The 22,279-nt window shown below is 37.6% G+C and overlaps 1 protein-coding gene across 4 annotated transcripts in view; it reads left to right on the top strand.

Moving 5' to 3' along the window:
* Window positions 1-18,173, top strand: part of LOC131956003 (uncharacterized) — a 41,517-nt gene extending 23,344 nt beyond the window's left edge. For 3 of the 4 annotated variants that reach the window (XM_059320336.1, XM_059320335.1, XM_059320334.1), the window contains 11 exons: window positions 587-887; window positions 4,044-4,193; window positions 4,556-4,658; window positions 4,970-5,114; window positions 6,087-6,271; window positions 7,173-7,315; window positions 7,693-7,879; window positions 8,533-8,681; window positions 9,228-9,449; window positions 9,849-9,950; window positions 10,468-18,173. In XM_059320336.1, coding sequence (XP_059176319.1) covers window positions 587-887; window positions 4,044-4,193; window positions 4,556-4,658; window positions 4,970-5,114; window positions 6,087-6,271; window positions 7,173-7,315; window positions 7,693-7,879; window positions 8,533-8,681; window positions 9,228-9,449; window positions 9,849-9,950; window positions 10,468-16,262 — 7,482 coding nt within the window. In that variant the 3' untranslated portion in view covers window positions 16,263-18,173. The remainder of the gene's footprint in view (window positions 1-586; window positions 888-4,043; window positions 4,194-4,555; window positions 4,659-4,969; window positions 5,115-6,086; window positions 6,272-7,172; window positions 7,316-7,692; window positions 7,880-8,532; window positions 8,682-9,227; window positions 9,450-9,848; window positions 9,951-10,467) is intronic. The other variant, XM_059320337.1, reaches the window with a different exon arrangement.
* The last annotated feature ends 4,106 nt before the right edge of the window (window positions 18,174-22,279 follow it).

Here is a 22,279-nt window from a genome sequence, read left to right as displayed (position 1 = left end):
TTATGAAAATGCTGTCAGAAAATATTATTATGCTAAGGAAAATCTGTACTTGATAAATAGTAAATATATTGAAGTTTATACCTAAGGTTATTGTTACTGCTGGTTGAAGATGAAGTTTTATGATTTTGGAATCATCATCTTTTCCTGATGCATGAGGCCATCACAGGCCTTTCTATGTCTGCCAGTCACTGGCAACTTTCTCTGCAGTTCCCCAAGATAGTCCAACTTTTGTCAGTTGTTTTTCTGCTGGGCACCTAGATGTCCCACTATACCTTCCCTGTCCACTTTTTTACCATGCAGCTCTAATTCAGTGCAATAGAGTATATTTAATCTGGCCTCATTCTTAATCCAGCGCCATCTTTTTTCAATTATTTCTGAATTTTTCAAATGATTAAACTCAATACTAGTTGCTTTTGTTTTATAATCCTAATGTAAGTGAAAAATTCTACATTTACATTTTGTAAGCAGAAATAAAATTTTAATATGCTGCATGAAATCTAAAGATTTTTATTATTTTGTTGTGGTGAAACCTCTTGATGATAACGAGTTTGACGAATAACAAAATGAAATTTTTTTCTACCCCCAGGTTGGCTTTTTCCCGAGCGAGTGTGTGGAAGTGATTGGCGAGAAGCTGCCCTCCTCCATGGCTACCTGCTTCCCTGAGCCTCTGGCCACGGCTGCCGCCTCACGTAAACCCTGTGAGAGTTTGGGAGAGATGCCACCCATCTCCACGACAACCACCACCACCACCACCACCCCCACCACCACAACACCATCCACACCATCCTCATCCACACCATCACCCTCCCCCTCGCGGTCCTCCACCTCGACAAGCGGTAGTTCGGTCGGGACAGTTTCGCTGTCCAACCCTGAGTCGTCACCAACCAGTCAGTTGTTTGTATAATTTACTTTTTGCCTGGGCTTGTTCTCTGTGTGGGCATGCAGGACCTAACTCACCTGTGGTCGGCTTCACAAATTGTTCCGTTTCTTGCAACATTATTTTTAATTTTTTTTGTTTAGTTAGAGCTTCTTCACATTCATCATACTAAAGCAACCAGAATTTTTTTTTGTTTCGTTATCTTGGATGTTTTTAAAAAAAAATTAAATCGTAACACATTGATGTTGAGCTTAACTTCGCTTTTTGTAGGTTGCTAGAGTTTTGTTTTAATCTGAGCTGAGATGCTCTTGTCTTTGTGCTCATTTTCTAATCAAGTCATTATCTCTAATTGGACGGAGTATATATAATCAATTCCTGATCATCCAAGTAGCTTGTTTATAGATAAGTGCCCAAAGGTGTTTGCTTAAACTGAGAATGCAAGTACAGAAGTATTTTTTCTTATTGTCACAATATTGGTTTAGTGTCTGGTCTGGTTAGTGCTGTGTCAGAATGTGACCTTCTCACATCTTTCTACATGAGTTCATCACTTTCATCTGGTAGACTTCACAAGTAGCCTTTATGTATTGTATATGACAGTTCATGTCTTATTTAGCTACTGGTTAACACTGTAGTCGTAAGATCTTATCAAGTTTAAATAGAATGTTTTGATACAGGATTACGTCTGTCCTTATGGTGAGTAGTTAGCAGTCCGAGATTACTAAATGGCTATTTATTTTTTCATTTGCCTTTGCTGTGTGCTACTTTCATTTCAGTTGTTTATTTTCCATCAATGTTTTTTTTTGTGTAAACTACCACACTAGATACACCTATATATAACTTTTTTGATGGGCTTATATTTCAAATATAGTAGTTTTGTTAAATTCTTATGTATACCATTTCTTATACAACTATCCAATATTTAACTTCATCCTGTCCATTCATGGCTGTAGATCTTGAACCAGTGAAGCAAAAAATGGATATTTTTTATCCTTTTAATTTTAAATATTAAAACATGGGTATTATGGGTCAGTATACAAAGACAAAAATCTTCCTTGTTAAAGTCTAGTTAATATTATGCTTATGCAGTTCAATCTGGCTTTTGTTAAGTTCATAAAAAGAGGTTAAAAAATAAGATTCTACAGCCATGAAATAATTTTTTTATTCACTTCTATATATATAGGCCTATATATAAATAGAAAAAAGCTAGACCTGTTCTTATATATTTATATATAAATAAGTAAAAAAAATCCCCCATTTAATGATAATTGTGTATAAATTAAAATATAATACCTACACATAATTACTTCTGCATGTGTAAATGGTTCCCAAAGTATATACGTAATACAAAAGATTTTTCAAAAGTAAATGTTGGAATATTATTCCATAAACATATCCTTTTTTTAATTGAAAAAACCCTAATGACATAGATATACTAGTATCTAAATGGAATTTAAAATTAGTTTCAATGTAAAAGACAAGTAAAATAAATATTAGGCATTGATGCTTTTTAAAATAGAGATAAAAACATAGAAATTTTAAGTATATTTCCATACTAAGCATAACGTAAATGTTCCTACACACTTATACTATCAATCATGCCTTGGTTAACCTGGGAATTAAATGAAAACAATGAGACCTTATAACTTTGTTAAAAAGCAGGAGTCCTTAGTTAAGTGTACTCATATTAAATTTTTGTCAATATGCTAAAGACCATCTTGGTCTAAAATGTGATCTATTAATATAAGAATAAGAACTGGGATTAGACAAGTGACAAGGTGGATATTTCTTAAAAGCACAAGTGGTACTTTCAAAAGGATGATCAATTGTAGTTCACCAAGTTCAAAGTGCAAATTTAGCTTGGAATGTATGAACACCTTTCACAGAGTAATTATTCAAACTGTCAGTCAATTTATAAGATGTTCACTACTGCAGTCAGTGTATAAGTTGTTCATTACTGCAGTCATGGTATAAGTTGTTCATTACTGCATTAAATAACCAACCAATGTAGATGCATCTCTAGTCATACTTCAGTATAATAAACGTACAGAGCTGTTACACAGAAAATAACTTGTGGTGATCATTTTTTTTTATTATGGGAAAGAGGTAATCTACTGCATTTGTAGCTCATTTTATGGGGGGAAAAATAACTTTAGGCCTTGACTTAAATCCAATTCCCATAAAACCGTACACCAAATCTGGCCACTGCCCCAATCTTAGCCCCAAATCCGCAACCTTGTTCCAACCCTTTTCCAAGCCAAGCTCTAATCCAGCCCTTATCCAGTCTCTGCCCAACCACACATAAATCAGACTTAGCCTCCTACAATCCTAGAAACATATAATATATCAAATATAGCTATGTCATGCAATGAGCTATGGATGTCTAAGTAATGACCACCTGTTCCCAATGATAAAAAATTGTTCCCACATTATTTATCTGTTGCTTGTTGCCTGTAGTTTCAGGTACAGAGTAGTTTCAGGTACTGACTTAACTGCAAGTGGGTTGTAACTGTCTTGCCAAAAAACTAACAGCTTGTTAGACCCACCTACCTATTGAGTTGCTCACACATGACTGGGTTGTTGCGAGTGTGTTGAATTAAGCACTTGGCAAGGTGTGCAGCCACAGCATGTTGTATCATCATTAATCAGCATGGGTTTCTCTCTCTCCCCAGCCATAATAGAAGAGTTTCCTGAAGGTGTTACGGGTAACTCTAGTTGGGTTATGAGAGTTATTTCCCCTGGTTTTTATTTACCTCCTTGAGTTTTCCCCCTTTTTTGATTTCAGGAAGTTTTTATTGTTTTAAAATTTTTGGACAATATTCTATTTTGAAATATCATTTTAAATTGTCCTTGAAGTATTGTTATAACCTAGCATTAATATACACATCATTTTAAATATTAAAACTTATTAAGAATACAAATATCATCTATTAACTTTTATTTTGTTTTAATACATGACACATTTACAAGATATTCTAACTTTTATAAATTTTAGACTACATTATGTTTTTGCTAGATAGTTTTGCCAGTTTTCAATTCTCTTTACAGCCAGTTTAAAATAGAACTGCTAAGTAGTATGGCAAATAAAAATTTGTTTTTTAACAGTTTTAAATTTAAAATAACTTGGCCACAAGTTGACTGACTGTTTATTTTTTTTTGTCAACTACAGTGATTAGAAAACATGGCAAACTTCTTTCATTTTTGAGAACCTTCTTTTCTCACCGTCCCCCGCGCAACCAGCTGAAACAGTCAGGCATTGTGAAGGAGAGAGTGTTTGGTTGCGATCTGGGCGAGCACCTGCTGAACTCTGGCCATGATGGTAAGTATGACTCAGGCATGGTCAGTTTGATGATCATTGTGAATATGGTGTGTTAAAGTATTTAATAATTTTTTTAGCTGGATAGGTTTAATGGTATCCGTAACATTTAGATATAACATTTAGATTTAACATTTAAATACATATCTAAACATACAACTAATCCGTGAAAATTTTCATATGGCCATTATTTAGACATTAGCATTTTATGTTTTTAAGCATCCCACTATTATTTGAGCATTTTTTTAGTTAATTTAAAAAAAAAATTCCTCACTGCCTGACTTCTTTAATTACAACCTTTTTATTTTTACTGTATCCCACTACATCAATTAAACTATGTAACTACCAACTTTAAATTCTTACAGTACCACTTCTCCTGAAAAGCTGCACTGACATAATTGAAGAGCATGGCATAGTACATGGTATTTATAGATTGTCTGGAATCACATCAAATATACAAAAATTGAGGTACGCTTTTCTTTGTTTTGGTAAAAGTGCTGTAAAATTTGTATCAGTAACCATTGAAATTGAATATTTATATTATTTTTTAAGGTTATGTTTAAATTTGTTTAAATCATTTAATTTACACTATTATGTAGTTAACTTTTACTAAAGATTTAGTAATACAATTCATTTTTAAACTTTAGTCTAGCGTTTGTATCAGTTGAATATTTATATAATTATGCGGTTATGTTTAAGTTTTGTTTAAATCTTTTAATTTACACCATTATATAGTTTTACTAAAGATTTAGTAATACTATTAATTTTTTAAACTTCAGGCTAGCGTTTGATGAAGATCGTGTGCCAGATTTGACTGAAGATTGTTACCTCCAAGATATTCACAGCATTAGTTCCCTGTTGAAAATGTATTTTAGAGAATTGCCAAACCCACTGCTGACTTATCAACTCTATGATAAATTTGCTGTAGGTTGAGTTGTTTCTGTTATTTGTAACATATACTTGTTATGTATGACAATGTGTAGTTTATTTAATTACCCTTGAAATGGCAATTCAAGGAGTAAAGTTACAAGTAACTTTTAGGACTGATAGACCACAGAACAAATGAAGTATTGATGTTTCTTTAATGCCTACATAAGCGGGGATTGTGTAGTCAACATGTATATAAAATGTCCAGACACCTATGTGGGTGTTCTTTGGGGGTTGTTTAACTTGGAAAGCCTAGTCGGTAAGAGCTCATGGTTGCTAATCTGTAAAGTCTCGAGTTCGATGATGGGTAGATGAGGCTCGTTAGCTGGGGACAGTCACTCTTCTAGGAGAGACAACTCCAAAATCAAACTACTGCTGCCTTGTAGTTTGTTCTTGGTTTGACTAAGGCTATGGAAGCAAATCCAAAAAGAAAAGCAGGCTGAAATCGGAGTCAATGGCCTAAATGGCTCATAACCAGTTGACCTGTATACTTAATTGTGTTGGAAAGAATCCCTTCCAACACTAAAATTAGGAATGAAGAAGAAAGAAGAAGGAAAGCCTGACTGTTTGGGCAGACTTTTATTCTGCTCTCTACCACATCACTAGTGACTGTTAAGTTTCCTTTTCAAACCTGTCATTCCATGGGACAAGTGAAATAGAGTTCACCTGTTTGTTACCTTGGCATATAAAAGGATAGTGTGGTCAGCACTATGCCTTTACTTTCCCTAACTTGAATTAGGTAACCATCAGAGCTGCGTGGACTAAGACATGTTGTACTGACTTGAACCTGGTTTTGAATTCGAGACTTTTGGGTTAGCAGTCTAACAATCAGTGACTGTTTTTTTTAAAATATGTTCTGTTTGCTGTCCTCAGGGTATTTTTAAAAAGTTTTCTCTAAGTGGTATAGGCAACAAATTAGTTTTTTAATTGTTTCGGAGAACATTTTTAATGTCAATTTTTGTTTTTCAGGATGCTGTTCGAGATGATGAAAATAAATTGTTGAAGATTCATGATGTTGTCCAGCAGTTGCCTCCCCCTCACTACAGAACAACTGAATATCTCATGCGCCATCTTGCCAGGGTGGCTGCTTTTGGGCACGAGACAGAGATGCATTCAAAAAACCTGGCCATTGTCTGGGCACCTAATTTACTAAGGTATACGTATTTTAAAAATAATGTTGTTTTCCATTTCCATTTCAAGCTAAAACAATTTTTTTACTCCTGCTTTTATCATTACATAGATTTTTTAAACACTCTTTGCATTTTAAATTGAATTTAATATAAAAAAGAGGGTCATTTTATGTTCCAGTAAATTTTGTATTAAATTACACTCTACATTTCTTACATTTAAACAAGTTTTAACATTCTTAAATGTAACAATTACAACACCCTAGCAATAACACACATTTTTTAAAAACAATTTTTAATATTAATATACATTCTATCATTAAAACATAGAGAGCCATTCTCATATTTAAACACTGTAGCTAACTTTAACACCATAAAAATGCATTAAAATAAACTCCTACCTTGAGCAAATAAAATTAACACTGTCAAACTGTAATCGCATAAATAAATGTTACAACACATAACATCAGCAATCACAAATCTTTAACTAATATAACTTTAAACCACACTCTAACTTCGAAACATACCATAATCTTAAACAACAATAACTTAATACCAGGTTCTAACCTTAAACCATGCTCCTTTTGTAGAAAACTCTAAAACCATAATCCACCCTCTAACCTTAAACCACACTCTAACCTTCAACCCCAATCTAACCTTCAACCCCAACCTAAACTTAAACCCAAATCTAACCTTAAACCATACTCTAACCTTTAACCACACTCAAACCTTAAATACACTCTAACCTTAAACCATACTCTAACCTTCAACCCCAATCTAACCTTCAACCCCAATCTAACCTTAAACCACACTCTAACCTTCAACCCCAATCTAACCTTCAACCACTCTCTCATCTTAAACCACACCTTAACCCTAAACCCCTCTAACCTTAAATCACACCTTAACCCTAAACCCCTCCACCCCACAGGTCCAAAGAACTTGAAGCTGGCGGAGGTGCTGCAGCTCTACAAGGTGTTGGCATCCAGGCAGTGGTCACAGAATGTCTCATTTGTTACTGCGACATCATCTTCACTGACAAGTTGCCCAGCTTTAACAATGTTGAGTCAGGCAGTAAGGGTCACAACATTTTTTTCAGCATAAATATTTTCAAAGAAACTTACACATTAAAAAAAAAGCATTATCTTCTTAGTATAAGCAATGGGTATTGTTTTAGACTTTTATGTATTAATACAGTCCACATTATAATTAAGAACGATGAAGAAGACTATTTTTATACTTTTAAATTAAAATTCTATTAAAAAGCTTCTGTAAAGCTATTAGATAAACTATTTTTACCTTAGTTAATCAAATTAAACCTGTTTTAGAATTTAAAAAAATTAAATTGAGTGTAGGAAATTTATTTTTTGCCATGCGTTACCGAAAGTCCTTTGCAATTTCTCTTTTGTAAATATATTTTTCATTTTATGTTGTATGTACTATTTTTTCAGAGAGTCAGAAGAGACCTCGACCAAAATCCCTGGCTATATCCACCCCTACAAGGCTGCTCTCTCTAGAGGAGGCCAGAGAGAGGGCTTTTATTGGTCATCTTGCTCCTAAAAAGTTTATTGATGTTGGCGGTGGCCCCAAAAACTTGCCCACCAAGTACCACACTGTTATTGATCTCCCAGGATACAAGTAGGTTTATAGGAAACTTAATTCACAGGGAAATAACTTTAGCTTACAGGGATGTAACTCTAGATGAAAGGGGAGTAACTCAAGATTACAGGGAAATAATTAGTATATAGGAAATAAATATTTTCTTACTTGTCCTAAATGCTGTTGGGTGTAATAAATTATGGACTAATATTTGTAATAGAGACAACAGACCAAGTTCAGAATCATACATTTAAACTACACAAAGCAAAGAGCCAGACAAATTTATTACAACAAATGATGCTTCTACTTAGGTTTTCACCAGATTAAAAAACAATTGAACTGAAAAACTAATAAAATATGTTGTATTTTGAATGTGACAAAAACACTTTTGGGGATTTCCATAGCTGCATCATATCAAATTTCTCCCAGTCAAAACTCATATTTAAAGTAGCTTTTAATTGAAACATTACTTTTAGTCTACATCAGTAAAATAGGTCTATTGACCACTAATTACAATCATCAGTAAACAGAAACATAGTTTTTACTTATGATTACTTAAGCCTAAGTCTGATGTACTTTATTTAAAAATTTTGAAGTATGCATTTTTTTGCTTTCTGTTAAGCCTAGATGGTATTCTGTATCGTTGTGTTAAGCATAGATTATATTTGACTGAGGCATTCAATGTTCAACAGGAAAAAATCTCAGGGCTCATCTAAAGAGAACAAGCCAGTGTCAGGGTCCAAGAAGGCATCCAGTGGCACCACTGGCAGTGGGGGCTGGAAGTCTATTTTCTCCAAGCCCAGGAGTGGCAGTGTGAAGAAAAACCGCAAGCCTAGTCAAGGTTAGTTATTAGTGATAGCTAGTTTATGGTTAGCTTTACAATAGATAACACTGCCACTTTTATTTTAAAGGTTATTCTCCCTTTTTTTCCTTCTTATAAATTAAAGTAGCTACACATTCCTCACTGCTGATTTGAGTTTCTCCTACATTTTCCTTTTATTCAACCAATTCTATAAAATCCCCCTAGCAATCCATCCACACAGTTCCACCCAACTCCAGCCTATTCAACCCATCTCCACGTTTCATGTGATGCTACTCAGTTCCACCCCATTCCATCTTGCCCCACCCCATTCCATCTAGCTCCACCCACTTCCATCTTCCACTCAGTTCCACCCCATTCCATCTTGCCCTACCCCATTCCATCTTCCACTCAGTTCCACCCCATTCCATCTAGCCCCACCCAGCTCCACCAGACACCAGCTTCATTGAATGGGGAAATTTAATGGTAGATGGACATTAAAATGGGCCACACAAATGTTACTAGAAATCTGTTTCAATTGAGTAAGATATGAAAAATTGTTGTCTAAGATAAAGCTTTAACCCCCAGAATCTGTAAACCTGGTTGCACCAGGCAAGGCACTGACTGAAGAGGATGTTTACAACTGGAAGCGGCACCTGCGCAGTGCCAAGAGTGCCGAGTCCCTGTTCTCCCTGACCAACACGGCGTCCTCATGTGGTAGCACCAGCAGCAGGACCTCGCGCAGCAACACTGACACAGCAATGGGCAAGGCCAGTGTCAGGCAGGACTCCTTACCCACACCAACCAAAGGTCAGCTGGCTTAACTAATGTACAGTAGGACTGTTGGATTAGATGTACCATACCTTAGGGTTAGGGCTAAGTTTTCATCAGTGAATCCAAGCAATGTGAATAAATGGGTGGAAGGCTAATCTAACAGGGTTATGTTAAATTTTTAATGAAACTTGTAATTCATTGGGTTAACGTTCCCTAAAGGCTAACCCTTTTACTCCCATTTTCTGCAAAAATTATTTAATAAAAGTATGAATTCAGGTTTATAAAAGCAATTAGCTTTTAGAAGACAGCTAATTAGAAAAAGTTTTTGAAAACTTTCATAGTGTTTTTTAGTTTGGGGAAGACGTAACATAAATTGTGGTAATGTATATATTTTTCTACAAATGATTCAAATATCAAAATTCTATTTCCTTACAGCACATCAAAGCTCATTTCACCTGTCACATAAAAGATCTCTGTCATCTGACGCACCTGCTGTACTTCGCCAGCGTCAGCTCATGCAAGATCAAGGTGAAAATGGTAAATATTGCTTCAGTAACTTTTCTCAGCTGTTAGCTATTTCTGTTTAATGAACTATACAATGCTCAGAATTACATAAATAGCATTACAACATAGACTATATATCCAATACACTTACAAGTCAGATAAAAATAATAATTCTTGAAAACTCATTCTGATTGTTATAGAAATAATCTTTTTTTTTTGTTTTTTAAAAATTACATTTAGCAATCAAATGTATTTAATTTTGATGTCCAAATTTGTTTATCAAAATTAAAAACCTGTTATCTATAATTTGTCTTAACCTTAACTTGAGGGTTTGAAATTTATTCAAATTCAATGAAAGAAATTGAAATTTCTTTTTGCATTTAAAACTTCAATACAACTTTGCTGCTTTTTTTACATGTCTGTTTTAAACACAACAAATAATCATATAAGTTAAAAAATCGATTATGTTTTTTTCTTTGTTAAATGATAATATGTTTTTAACCTGATTTTAAAAATTCATGTTTGCTGAAGTTAATGTTTCTATCTGCAGGTGGCCATGATGAATCTCGACAGTCCTTTGTTCGTGGAGATTCAACTCGCAAGGCATTACACAGACGTATCCCATCGGCTCCCAACACCCCACGCCAGGGTAGGAGGAGCCCCACCAAAGGGGGTGAAACTTCAGGGAGCGAGGACAACATGGACATCAGCTTGGAGGATATCATCTACCCCAAGTGTGAGAAACTCGGCGATGTCAACATCGATGATGCCATTAACTCTCGCCTGATGAAAGTGGCAGAGAAAACCAGGTCTGTTAAGTCTAGCGAAGAGCTGGCGTCCTCTCCGCTTAAAAGGAGCGCTAAGTCTTCCCCCGTGGGTCAGAAGAAAGCGAAAGGTTCGTTAACCTCGCCTGGATTACAACGAGGACAAGACAGAAGCCCGTATGACAACGATGACCATGACAGCAGAATGAGGCAGTTTTACTCTCGTTTCCACGACTACGCAGAAATCCTCTCGGACGATGACGCAGGCTTGGCCGGAACACCCCTCAGCCAAGGTACCATGTCCGTGTCCAGCTCAGGCTGCAACATGCAGGAGGTGCTTGACCAGATCGACACCAGGCTGGCAATGAACGCCATGCTTTTCCCTCGACACGGCATCGGCGACACCTCCAACTACCGCGTCGGAGATGAAACCAAATTCAGCAAAGAAACAGACTTCTCCACACAAACCACTACAACAACCACATCCAGTTCTTTAAAAGAAACGGAGTTTTCTGTCAATCTCCCCACCCCCACAACTCCTTCAAAAGAAACGGAGTTCCCAGCTACGGGTAACAGCTCACCCAGGGAGATGGCAAGCGTTAAGGAGCTTCTGGGTTTAGGAGAGCAAGAGAAATGTTTGAAAGATAACAAAGCAGCCGGGGCTACGGCTGTTGGGAGAAGACGAGTAGAAGTTTCTCGGGGTAGCACAAAAATCTACCACAGTGCAGATAGTAACTCTTCGAAAGGGGAGGGTAACTCTACCAGAGTTGTCCGACGCCATGCAGAGTTTATCCCCAGTTCAGGGGCAACTTCTAGGGATATAGAGAACCTTCAAGACCTGCTACACATTTTGGAAGGCACCGATCAGAAACTGCCCCCGACTCCATCCAAATCTCAGTCTGATCGTCGTGCAGATTACATGCAGGGGACGAAGTCTTCATCTCATCATTCACAGATGAATAGCAGCTCCCCCCACCACCAGTCCCCCCAGTCTAGAAACTCCCCCAGAACTCAGTCCCCACTGTCCAACAACTCCCCCCGCCACCAGTCCCCTCTGTCCAGTAACTCTCCGAGCTTTGATTCCAAGCTCTGCATCCTTGAAGAGAAAGCGACCCTGCGCTCAGGGATGAGTAAGTGTCTGAGCGTCCCCAGCGACATTGCCAGGTCGTTGGAGAATGTCACAGAGAGCCAGTCCGACATGATGTCATCTGTCACAATCAGCGAACTGTCCACGTCTATAAATAGCTTCAGTAACGGCCTGATGGAGGAAGGCGGAAGGTTGAAGGTGGAGGACCCCCGACGAAGACGCAGCACGAGCCTAGATAGCCTGACAGAAACTGACCACCTCATGAGCAGAACTCTAAGGGAAATCAACCGCCAAATGGACGTTGCATTTAAACATGACCCCGGCCTAACAGGATCTCACAGGCTTGTTGCCTCCGACCTTGACCTAACAACCTCCAGCTCCGATGTCAGGCTGACCTCCCAGTCTTTTGCCGAGTCCAGTTCAAGCGTTAAGATTCGGGAAGATCAATTTTCTATGGATGACTGTGCCATGACCCCAACCCAAGCCAATGTAGAGCTACTGTTGGTGGTGGCAGCACCGTCTGTAGATCCATCTCACTCTAGTCCTGAGGTACAGACCCCACCCAAGACAGCCAGAAAACTGAAATCCTCCAATCTCTCCAGCGCTGAGCTCAGCGAGTCGTTCATCAACTATAATTCATTGACTACCTCGTCCAGCACAACCAGCAGTATTTATCTAAGAACGCAAGAAGATTGCTCACCTTCTCATTCATCCCCAGACCCCAGGGACACAGTCAACCAGCCTCAGAGTAATCTGACAGGGCCTCACCTTGTTCAAACCCACTTTGGCCTTGACAGTGCGGACGGTCGCTGTGACATTGCGAATATGTGTAGAAATAGGTCAGATTCATCGTCTTCTAATTCATCCAATAATTCTGAAGAATTTGACGAGGTGGCTTCCCCTGAGGAAGATGAGGTTGCTTTCCCTGACGAGGATGTGTTCACACAAAATATGGAGAGTATCCCACCGTCTTCACTTAGTCCCCAGTATTCTTCCAGTAACTTTTATATGAGAGAGCAAAGGAATTTAGGATCCCTGAGTGTTGATCTGCCCTTAGAGGACATTTCACCGTACCAGGTGGTGAGGAGGCAACACTCCCCTAGGGTGGAGCAGCAGTCCCCTCGGGGTGAACTCGCAGGCCGAGTCAGCGAGGACAATCTATTTTTAGATGGTTCTCAGATGGACGAGCGCATGTCCAGCTTGTGCGCGGTGGGGCTCATGAGCCAGAGAGCCAGGCTGAGCAGGGAGTCATCCAACAGCAGCCTGCAGTCACCAGACTCCAGCCTGGGGGCCATGAGAAGCCCTATCAGAGAAGCATTACCCGATGTTGTTCAGTCAACCACCCAGCCACCTGACAATGAAGTGGTCAATGTGCCATTGCAGTTAGCCTTATACCACCCCGATGAGTTCTCCATGGACATTCCAGCAGCCATATCCGGCCACCCAGTGAACATCCACCCATCGCCGTCATTGCCTCAGGTACATACCACCACTGACATCGTTATGGAAAGTAAAAAAATCTTAAAGAAATCCAGCACAGAGAACTGCATAGCCGACCAGGCAAGTGGCTTCTCTGATGGACGGGACTTGATGACTGGGAGCTTAAGGCAGAGTTCTCAGGGACAGTCTGAGGTGTTGGTCAATGATGAAGTGGTCAGCATGAGACCTCTCAGGCCACCACGGCGGTCTGAAGAAGCCAGGAGAACTTTTAATTACGAAGATGTGGCAATGGAGGTGGACAATTTGTGTAACAAGCTGGTGGTTGACTTGAACTCACCTAATTTTTTAACCGAGAACAATTTACTAGCTCCGAAGAATTCGGAATACGGTGAGGCTTGTCAAAGGTCCAGTAGTAACGTCAACAGTCAGGATGTTCTGTGTGAGGTGGAGAATGTCTTGAATCAAGGCAAGGAGATCCTCATGTCACCAGATGTCAGGGACGGGTTAGACACCAGGTCGTCGACATCCGACAGCCTAACCCCTACTGGCAGCGACACTGGCACGCCCATTCGTAAAACATCCTTCTCCAAAATACCGCGGCCCAAACCCAATTCTGACACGAAACCCAGTGGGAGATCCTCCTCCATGCACGGAGACCTCACCCCAACTGCTAAAGCCGCTCATGCGAGAAGAGGCTCTGAAGCTTCTGGTGCCGGAGGGGGAAAACGCCTAGGGCACAACCGAAGATCCTCAGACACAAAAATCACAGACTTCCAAACATCTTCCACCACCACGCGTACCCAGCTCTCTAACAGTCGGTCTGAAGCCGTCGCATCATCCAGATCAGCTACCAGCCCAAGATCAAGAGTCGCCGACACTAAGCCGTCATCTGACAGTAAATCATCACGCATTCCTTTGTCACATCGTGTTCCCAGCCCCCAGTCAGAAGCCTCCGGGCTTGGTGTCAGCAAGTCACAGAGCAAGATACCCAGCCCCATCCCCAAACCTAGGAAAGTCAGCTGCAGCCCTCATGGTGCTCCGCCCGTAGATGACGTCATAGAAATTACAAGGCAGTCGGTGAAGAGAGAAAACTCCACCAAAGCTGAAAAAGCATCATCAAATACAAAAAAAACATTGATAGTGAAAGACATGCCAGATAAACCTGGTGCCAAATTGGTTATCGAGTCACAGCCAGAGCTGAAAAAGAAAATACAAACTGTCAATTCAAAAAAAGTCAACCAGCCACCCAGACAGCTGGCAGAACCTGTCCAGCATGAGGATAATTCTGACAGCGTGTTTGACAACAGTGACACCATGTCTGACAGGCTTCCGGGAGATTCTCGTCTAAGATTCTCTCAAGTTGTAGAAAACCATTCCTACCCGGAGGTGAGGCAGGAGCTCGTAGAAAAAAAAACGCCTCCTCCAGTTGCCAAAAGAAAATTTCACTACGATTCTAAATCACTTCCGCGGCGCTCAAAATTCGACGATCCTCACATGACGTTTTGTAAGCAGGAAAACAATTGTGCTCAGTATTCCGACATGGTGGGCAGCCGGTCTTCGTTGGACGACTCAGTGCTGCAGCTGGCTGCGGAGCGTCATGATCTGTTTATTCCCGAGGAGGAGGGCGATGAGAGGATGTATGTTCTGTGTACTGGGTCGCTGCGCATCAAACGCTCACACAAGATGCAGAGCCTGATGGACTTGTTTGAGCGCGGCTCCGACTCCAACGTCTCAGACAGCTCCGGGAGCCCTGGCACCAGACACAGAGACCGGACGTACTCTGGATCACTGCTCGGACAGGCTGGTCAACTGACCCCTTGTTTGGAGGTGGGCAAGCCTGATCAAGAGTCTGCTGATGACAGCTTTCTTCCTTCATCTCCATCTAAATCCACTCATTCACCCCAAACACCTAAACCTTATGACATGTCTGATGTTAATGTTAAGGAAACGGAAATCTCTTCTTCTCAGCCGCAAGCCAAACCGGGACCTGTGTTAAGAACATGCTCACAAGACAGGGCGCGCCCAGCTGTGGCCAAGAGAAAATCCTCCCCTGCTGGGAAGGAAAAACTCCAATCATCCACTCACTCAGAACCAGTGGCCTTGAGAGGTTCACGCCCGCCCCGTTACCGCAGCAACTCTAAACCACGCACATACAGCGAGTCATCAACATCCGAGTCTGACACCTCCCACCAAACAGAAGCCACTGTCAGGTTCGCTGCCACCTCTTCGAAAGAATCCTCGGCGCCACAGCAGCCTTCACAACCCATTGTGACACGTAGACGCACGGATAAAAAAAAAGACATTGACCCAATCAAAACACAAGACGGTAAAGAAACAAGAAAGAGCATGTCTTCCGTTTCATTTGTCTCGCCCGTTTCAAATAACTCAACCACCCCGCCCACATCACCCAGAAAATCTGAACGCAGAAACAGCATTAAAGAACTGAGGTTAGTGTTTGAGCCCCCTGAGGGGGAGACACCACCCTCAGACTCCCCAACTATGTCCCCAGACCCTAGTGAACCAAGAAGGATGAACCGTATGAGACTGAGCCTAGAGATCCCGTATAGCTCTGGTGGCCAAAGTATAGCTGGCCCTAGCTCATCCAATGCCAGTCAAGTTAGCCAAAGTATAGCTGGCCCCAGCTCATCCAATGCCAGTCTAGTTGGCCAAAGTATAGCTGGCCCCAGCTCATCCAATGCCAGTCAAGTTGGCCAAAGTATAGCTGGCCCCAGCTCATCCAATGCCAGTCAAGTTGGCCAAAGTATAGCTGGCCCCAGCTCATCTAATGCCAGTCAAGTTGGCCAAAGTATAGCTGGCCCCAGCTCATCTAATGCCAGTCAAGTTGGCCAAAGTATAGTTGGCCCCAGCTCATCTAGCACTGGTCCAGTTTACCAAAATCTGCTTGGACTAACTGGCGAAGACCAAATCCTATCTGGCAATGTTGGAGGTGGCCAGATTTCATCAGGAACCAGTGGCCAAAACTCAACTGGAAGTTCTGCGAGCAGCCAGCCTTTAAGGCTTGGCCCAAAGCCGTTTTATGGAACACAGAAATGATTTAGAAGTACAAGACAGTTCTAAAATCACTTAGTCCATTTATACAGCATTGTTTCTATCTATAGAAGAGTGAAGCCATTGGTCAGTTGTTCAGTTGATTTCTCTCAGCAAAGAGAAGCTAACCATGAGGGAAAAAACTACTTAAAAAGAGGTTATCTGAAACCATGGCTGTATAAAACAAAGAGGAACAAATGAATTGGGTTTCACATAGTAACACAACTACACACTATACATCATCAATAAACACTAGCCCAGTGAGCTGCACATTATCATTAAAACATAAGCTGAGGGTGAACTACACACTACACATAATTAAAACACTAGCCAAGTGAGCTACACATTACACATAATTAAAACACAAGCTCAATAACTAAACTTTACACATCATCAACAAAACTTTAGCCCAGTAAATTACACACTACACACCATCATTAAAATACTAACCCATTAAACTACACACTACACACCATCCAGCAGTCTTCCAATGTTGGAGTGTTAAAGTGCTGAGCTACCTTGTCAAAGAATTTTACTAACCTGTATGTTAGCATCAAGTCTTAATTTCCATCTAGCTAAATTATTTTTTACTATAGAACTGTAAATAACAATGCCTTGACAACCAGTTAACAATTGTATGTGCAATAGCAAGCCATTGTTACCCAGGCAGGCCATTATTGCATTTATTCACGTGCAACAGTTTGTGTGTAAAATGTGTACAAATTTATATACGCTTTTGTAATGTGTACATAAAGATGTGTATGTAGAAAGAAATGTGTACCAATGTATAAAATCAAAACCATTGTACATAAGATTTTATGTATTTGAAATTTTTTGTCAGGTAGGGCTGGGGGGAAGGGGAGGGGGGATGTTTTTTTTTTAAACCGTGTGCAATTTGGTTTTTATATTTTATTGACTTGAGTTTTTTTTTTCATATTTTATTTATGAAGTAAAAATGGAAATCCATTTTATTCATGGAGAAAAAAATGTTTCATGTTAATCCCTGATATTATCTTTGAACAAGTTAAAGAAAGAATAACAAAATATCTAGTTTTAAAAAAATGCATTTCTTGTGTTGACCCGATCTTACAGGGCACACTGAATTGTTTTGTTGAGAAATGGTATTTAGAAAACCCTACAAGGTTTTTACTAAAACTGTAACTATGAATGATTGAAGGCCAATTATTTCTACTTAAATCTTTGTACATTTTCTAAAACAAAATGTGGGCTTGGCTCCTACACATGACCTGACACTGAGTGTGTTTGGTGTTATATTTACTATTGTGTTTGTGAATGTGTGTTTAGTTATCTTAGCTGCTTATTGTCAGTGAATGGTTTTGTGTGCATAATAATTTGTATGGTTTCTCCATCATCATTAGGGCCTTGAATTTATCGTAGACCAGCATGTTAGGTTGTTTTAAAGTTTTTTTCATTTCCATTCATCACTTGAAATAATTCTTTAAAAAAAAAAATATATATTGTGCTATTTTTATTTAAATTAATACTTTTTTAATATACAAATTTAGCTTCTTGTATTAATTTTGAAATTGGCATGTAGAATTTAGAAATTCTTTTCTGAATTGTACATTTTTAGTCTTGACTTATCTTCCCCTTGATATTTCTGACCTTTTAAATTCTCTCCCCTTGGCCTTTGTTTTTCAGTAGCTTGATCTCGCACAAAGATCTCAATGTCTGCTGTCAGTTTGTCTGATATATTTTTTTTTAAATTGATGTACTGAAGGCATCAGCTAGTTACAAAATCCCGGACAGGGTTACTGGTGGAAATTCTAACTTATGAATTTTGAGTCTTAACTTTTAACTGTAAAGATATAGGGTGAATGCAGTTTTACTTGTTGTGTATGGTAACTTAAAAAAAAAAACTGCCCTTAATATATTTCTGTAACTGATTCAATAAATTCGTCAAATTTTTTTAATGTATAATTTCTCTTTGTGTTGTCTTTCAATAGTGTTTTTATTTTGTTTATTTTGCTGGATTAAAATCAATGTTAAAATTCTAACTCCCGTACTATGGGGACGAAACTTCCGTGATACTAGATTTTAAAACTTTATTAACTTCTTGATACTTGTACAAGCATGTAATTTAAAGATTGTTGTAACTATGAACTCGAAAGGCACCAAGTGATTTGCTGATAGATTATTAAAGAAGTCAATGTGATGCTAATATTTTAAAACAATTGAGGCTGTTAGTTATATCTTCCTGAAGATTTATGTGCTAGATCTCAAAGTAAAGTTCGCTTTTCAAACCTGACGGTCCATTGGTTAAGTGAAGTAGAGTTTGCCTGTTTCTGTGATCTGAGCATATGAAGGGATAGTGTGATCAGCACTATGCCAAGCCGTCTTAACTTTCCATAAAGTGTGAGGTACACTCATCAGCGCTGGGTGGACTCAGGGATGTTCTACTGATGTAAACCAGGGTTCAAACCTGAGACTGTTGGGCTAGCAGTCTAGCACTAGACCATGCTAGTGCTCTTGAACAAATCACCATTTACTGCACCAATTCTTTGCTTTTAACATAACAGCTATAGGAATTAAATGAAAATGCTACTATGAACCTTAAATTTTAGTAATTTAAATTATCAGTGTAGCAAGTTGATTCAACAACACAACAAAAAAAGGCAAGGGAAATAACCAAAATAATTTTATTTCACCCAAACATCTCAGTTGTCCATCTTTAGAAGCAACAAAAGCAAGCATTTTTATCCTTATTGAGTAACCCACAGTGTTATAAAAGATAATTCAGGCAACCAAGCATTCATATAAACTTGAGGTAATTCTCAGAATCACTGAAAAGCTAAACAAGTCTATACTTTGTATTTACACTCACAGCAGAACAAATATAATTTTTAGTTACGATAACAGTTAACAGTTTTGTGAATTAACAAAAAATAGTCATAAACAAACCTAACTAATTTGGATTTCCAACATCTTTACAAATGCTCATTTAACCTTTCTTCATGGTCATCTGCTTATAGATGGGTCATCTGTCTTCATTAGCTTGTTTTTATTGTCCTCTGATTACACAAGCTTTTGTTCATACACATAATTTATCAACAATTGCCATTGGTCATTTGTCACTGTCAACACTAGCTGATATTTTTCTCATTTGTCAACTTAAGCTTTCATTCATCGGTCTAACGTTGTATCATATCATATATCTCACAACCAAAAATTTGGATAATAAATTTAAATGTCAAGACAGTTTTGCTATATGGAACAGAGACAAGGAGAGTCTTGAAAGCAAGCACAGAAAAGATACAGACCTTCATGAACAGATGTCTTTGACAGATTTTAAAATTAAGGCAGCAGGACAAAGTGCCGATTATATAGACTTATGGAGAAGGACAACGCAGAACCCCATGACAATGTGGGACACACACTGTGAAAGGCTCACTCTAATAAGACATCAGGCGCTTGAGGGAAAGTGGAAGACAGACCTGGAGGTGGAGTCTTCTAGAAAAAATCAAGACAGCAGGGATGTCTTGGGAGACATTAATAACCGGTGACTGGACAAAATGAAAGGGTATGGTTAAGTCCCTCTGTTCCACAAGGAGCAAAGAGAACTAATTCAAAGTCAAGTCAAATCATGTATCTATTTGCATTTTTCACAAAAACATTTCATTTTCACTTTTCAAAACAGATTTTATAAAACAAATTAAAATTTTATATATATATATATATATATATATATATATATATATATATATATATATATATATATATATATATATATATATATAGGCCTATATAACAAAACATTCAACTGTACAAATCTATAAAAGTATTAAAAAGTATTTCTAAAGCATAAAGGACAATGGAATGAATTCAAGCATAGTCAACATTTATAATATCAATCAACAAAAAAATTGCAACAAACCCTACCACAGTGTTATGTTGTAATATACAACATTAACCCCTTTAGGCTTGACAATGTAGGATTGTAATGTTGAACATTAACCCCTTCTGGCCTGGTGTTTTGGTAATTGGAACATGGTCATGCATTGTTTAATATACTGGGGAACATATTAGTACTTTGAAAATAATACAATATTTAGTTACAGTAAAGCATTTAATACTTTACTGAATGTAGGTACCAAGGTGAGTAGAACTAGAAATATATTGTCAAGATATTTTAAATAGTAAATTTGTTGGGTTAATCACAATATATTTTAGTGTGTGTTTTTTGAAGTCAAATAAGGCAGTCTGAGAAACTGTAATTATATTTACAGCAATTGAGGCACAAATATAAGTAACAGAATGTCAAAATTATGTAGGGTTTTTCACCAGAATATAAAGACACAGCAAAAGGGTTAAAAAACAATTTAACATCACTGGGGAAAATATTTTAAAAAGTCACATGCCACAAGTGATTACGCCGTTGCAGAAACATTTTATTCTAAATAAAAGGATCTTATAAATAAAATCTTTGACAAGCATAAATGAAGCAAATCATAACTTAAAACGCTGAGGATCACTGCCTGCTTGAAAGACTAGAGGAATGAATGTATCACATTCAATAAGTTTTTATACTCTAAAATATATATTATATTAAGTAATTAGGGGTAAGGATTTACCCACAGACTTTTTACAACACTCCCCCCAACCCAGATAATAACATCACTTTTTCAAAACAGGAATTTCTTTCTAAATTAATAATAAAGCAGGGTCAAAATAAGGTATGTTGATATATTTTTATAAAATACATAAGTCTTTAAAAAAATATCTAAATAACTGCCAAGTAGTTTTGGAAAATTACTAACTGGTTTTAAAATGTATAAGCCCCTCATCATACATAATCACATAAGTCTCCCCCTCCCAAGGAGTTTAACATTAATTATTTATGAACACCCCATTGAACAAATGTTTATAAATGAACATATATTTTACAAGAACATTATTTATTTTAGAAGTATGCCAAAAATCAGAATTTGGAATACCAATCAAAATCATTTTAATTAACCAAGGTTAATAAATTCTTTAAGTTAAAAAATAAAATTTTATAGACAAAAGCTAAAAATGTAATAAATACATTTGTGCATTGAACTAAAACCATATATGAAAACAAGAGATGCTATTTATTAATAAAACACACTAAAGTATAACCACAACAAATGGTGTTTCAACCTTAGGCCTTCACTAGAATCCTGTATCAGCTTCTGCTGGATGGGTTACAAAGCTGATCCTTTAAATATTTTCATTTTACTTTCTTTGTCTTTTCTATTAGAGACCTAAGGTTGCAGCATTATTTGATGTGTTTATTTCTTTAAGCTTTTGTTTATATATATAGAAATAAGCTTTTAAAGTGAATAAATTAGCAAACACCTAAAACAGATATCTAAAATGGGAATACATTTTTTTACAGTATTAGTTACAGAAAGAAATCTAATAACAAATATACACATAAAGCAACATAATAATGACTTTACAAGTTTATAGAACTCACATGAGCCAGTTACTAACAGTAGTGAGAGCTGGCCTATATTGTAATACACATAATGAAAATAAATAGCCAAAACTATACATTAAACTAGAATTTAAATAAACTAATATAGAAAGTAAGGAAGTGTGGTCTACAAAATCAAATTTATTTTAACGGGAATCAATACGTTTAACAGATTATACATAGATCTATGTAAAATAAAACACAGCAATATCATTTTACCAATCAAAACACAATATTTAATGACAGGTAGTAAAAACTTAACCGGAATTGGAGTGTATAAGATACTAAAATTATGTAAACTAAAATTTTCTTTACATGTAAGTAAGGAAACAATACAAGACAGCAGGAATTCTTTTAAACTTTTTTTAAAAAATAAAAATGTAAAAACAGGTTTCCATTTCAAGAAAGTTAAATAAATATTGTACATTGATTCTTTAAATACAATTTTACCAGTTAAATAACCAACTCAACAGAACAAAATCCCACAGGAGTAAAGCATGCTATACAGTAAATATTTTTTAAGTTTAATTAGTCCATACTAATTTATTTTTACATTGAGCTA

This window comes from Physella acuta, unplaced genomic scaffold (assembly GCF_028476545.2).
Source record: "Physella acuta isolate Inbredline_101_S28 unplaced genomic scaffold, ASM2847654v3 ptg001122l, whole genome shotgun sequence".
Taxonomy (NCBI): domain Eukaryota; kingdom Metazoa; phylum Mollusca; class Gastropoda; family Physidae; genus Physella; species Physella acuta.
Note: the sequence above shows the minus strand (reverse complement) of the source record. Positions and strands in the feature narration are given on the sequence as shown.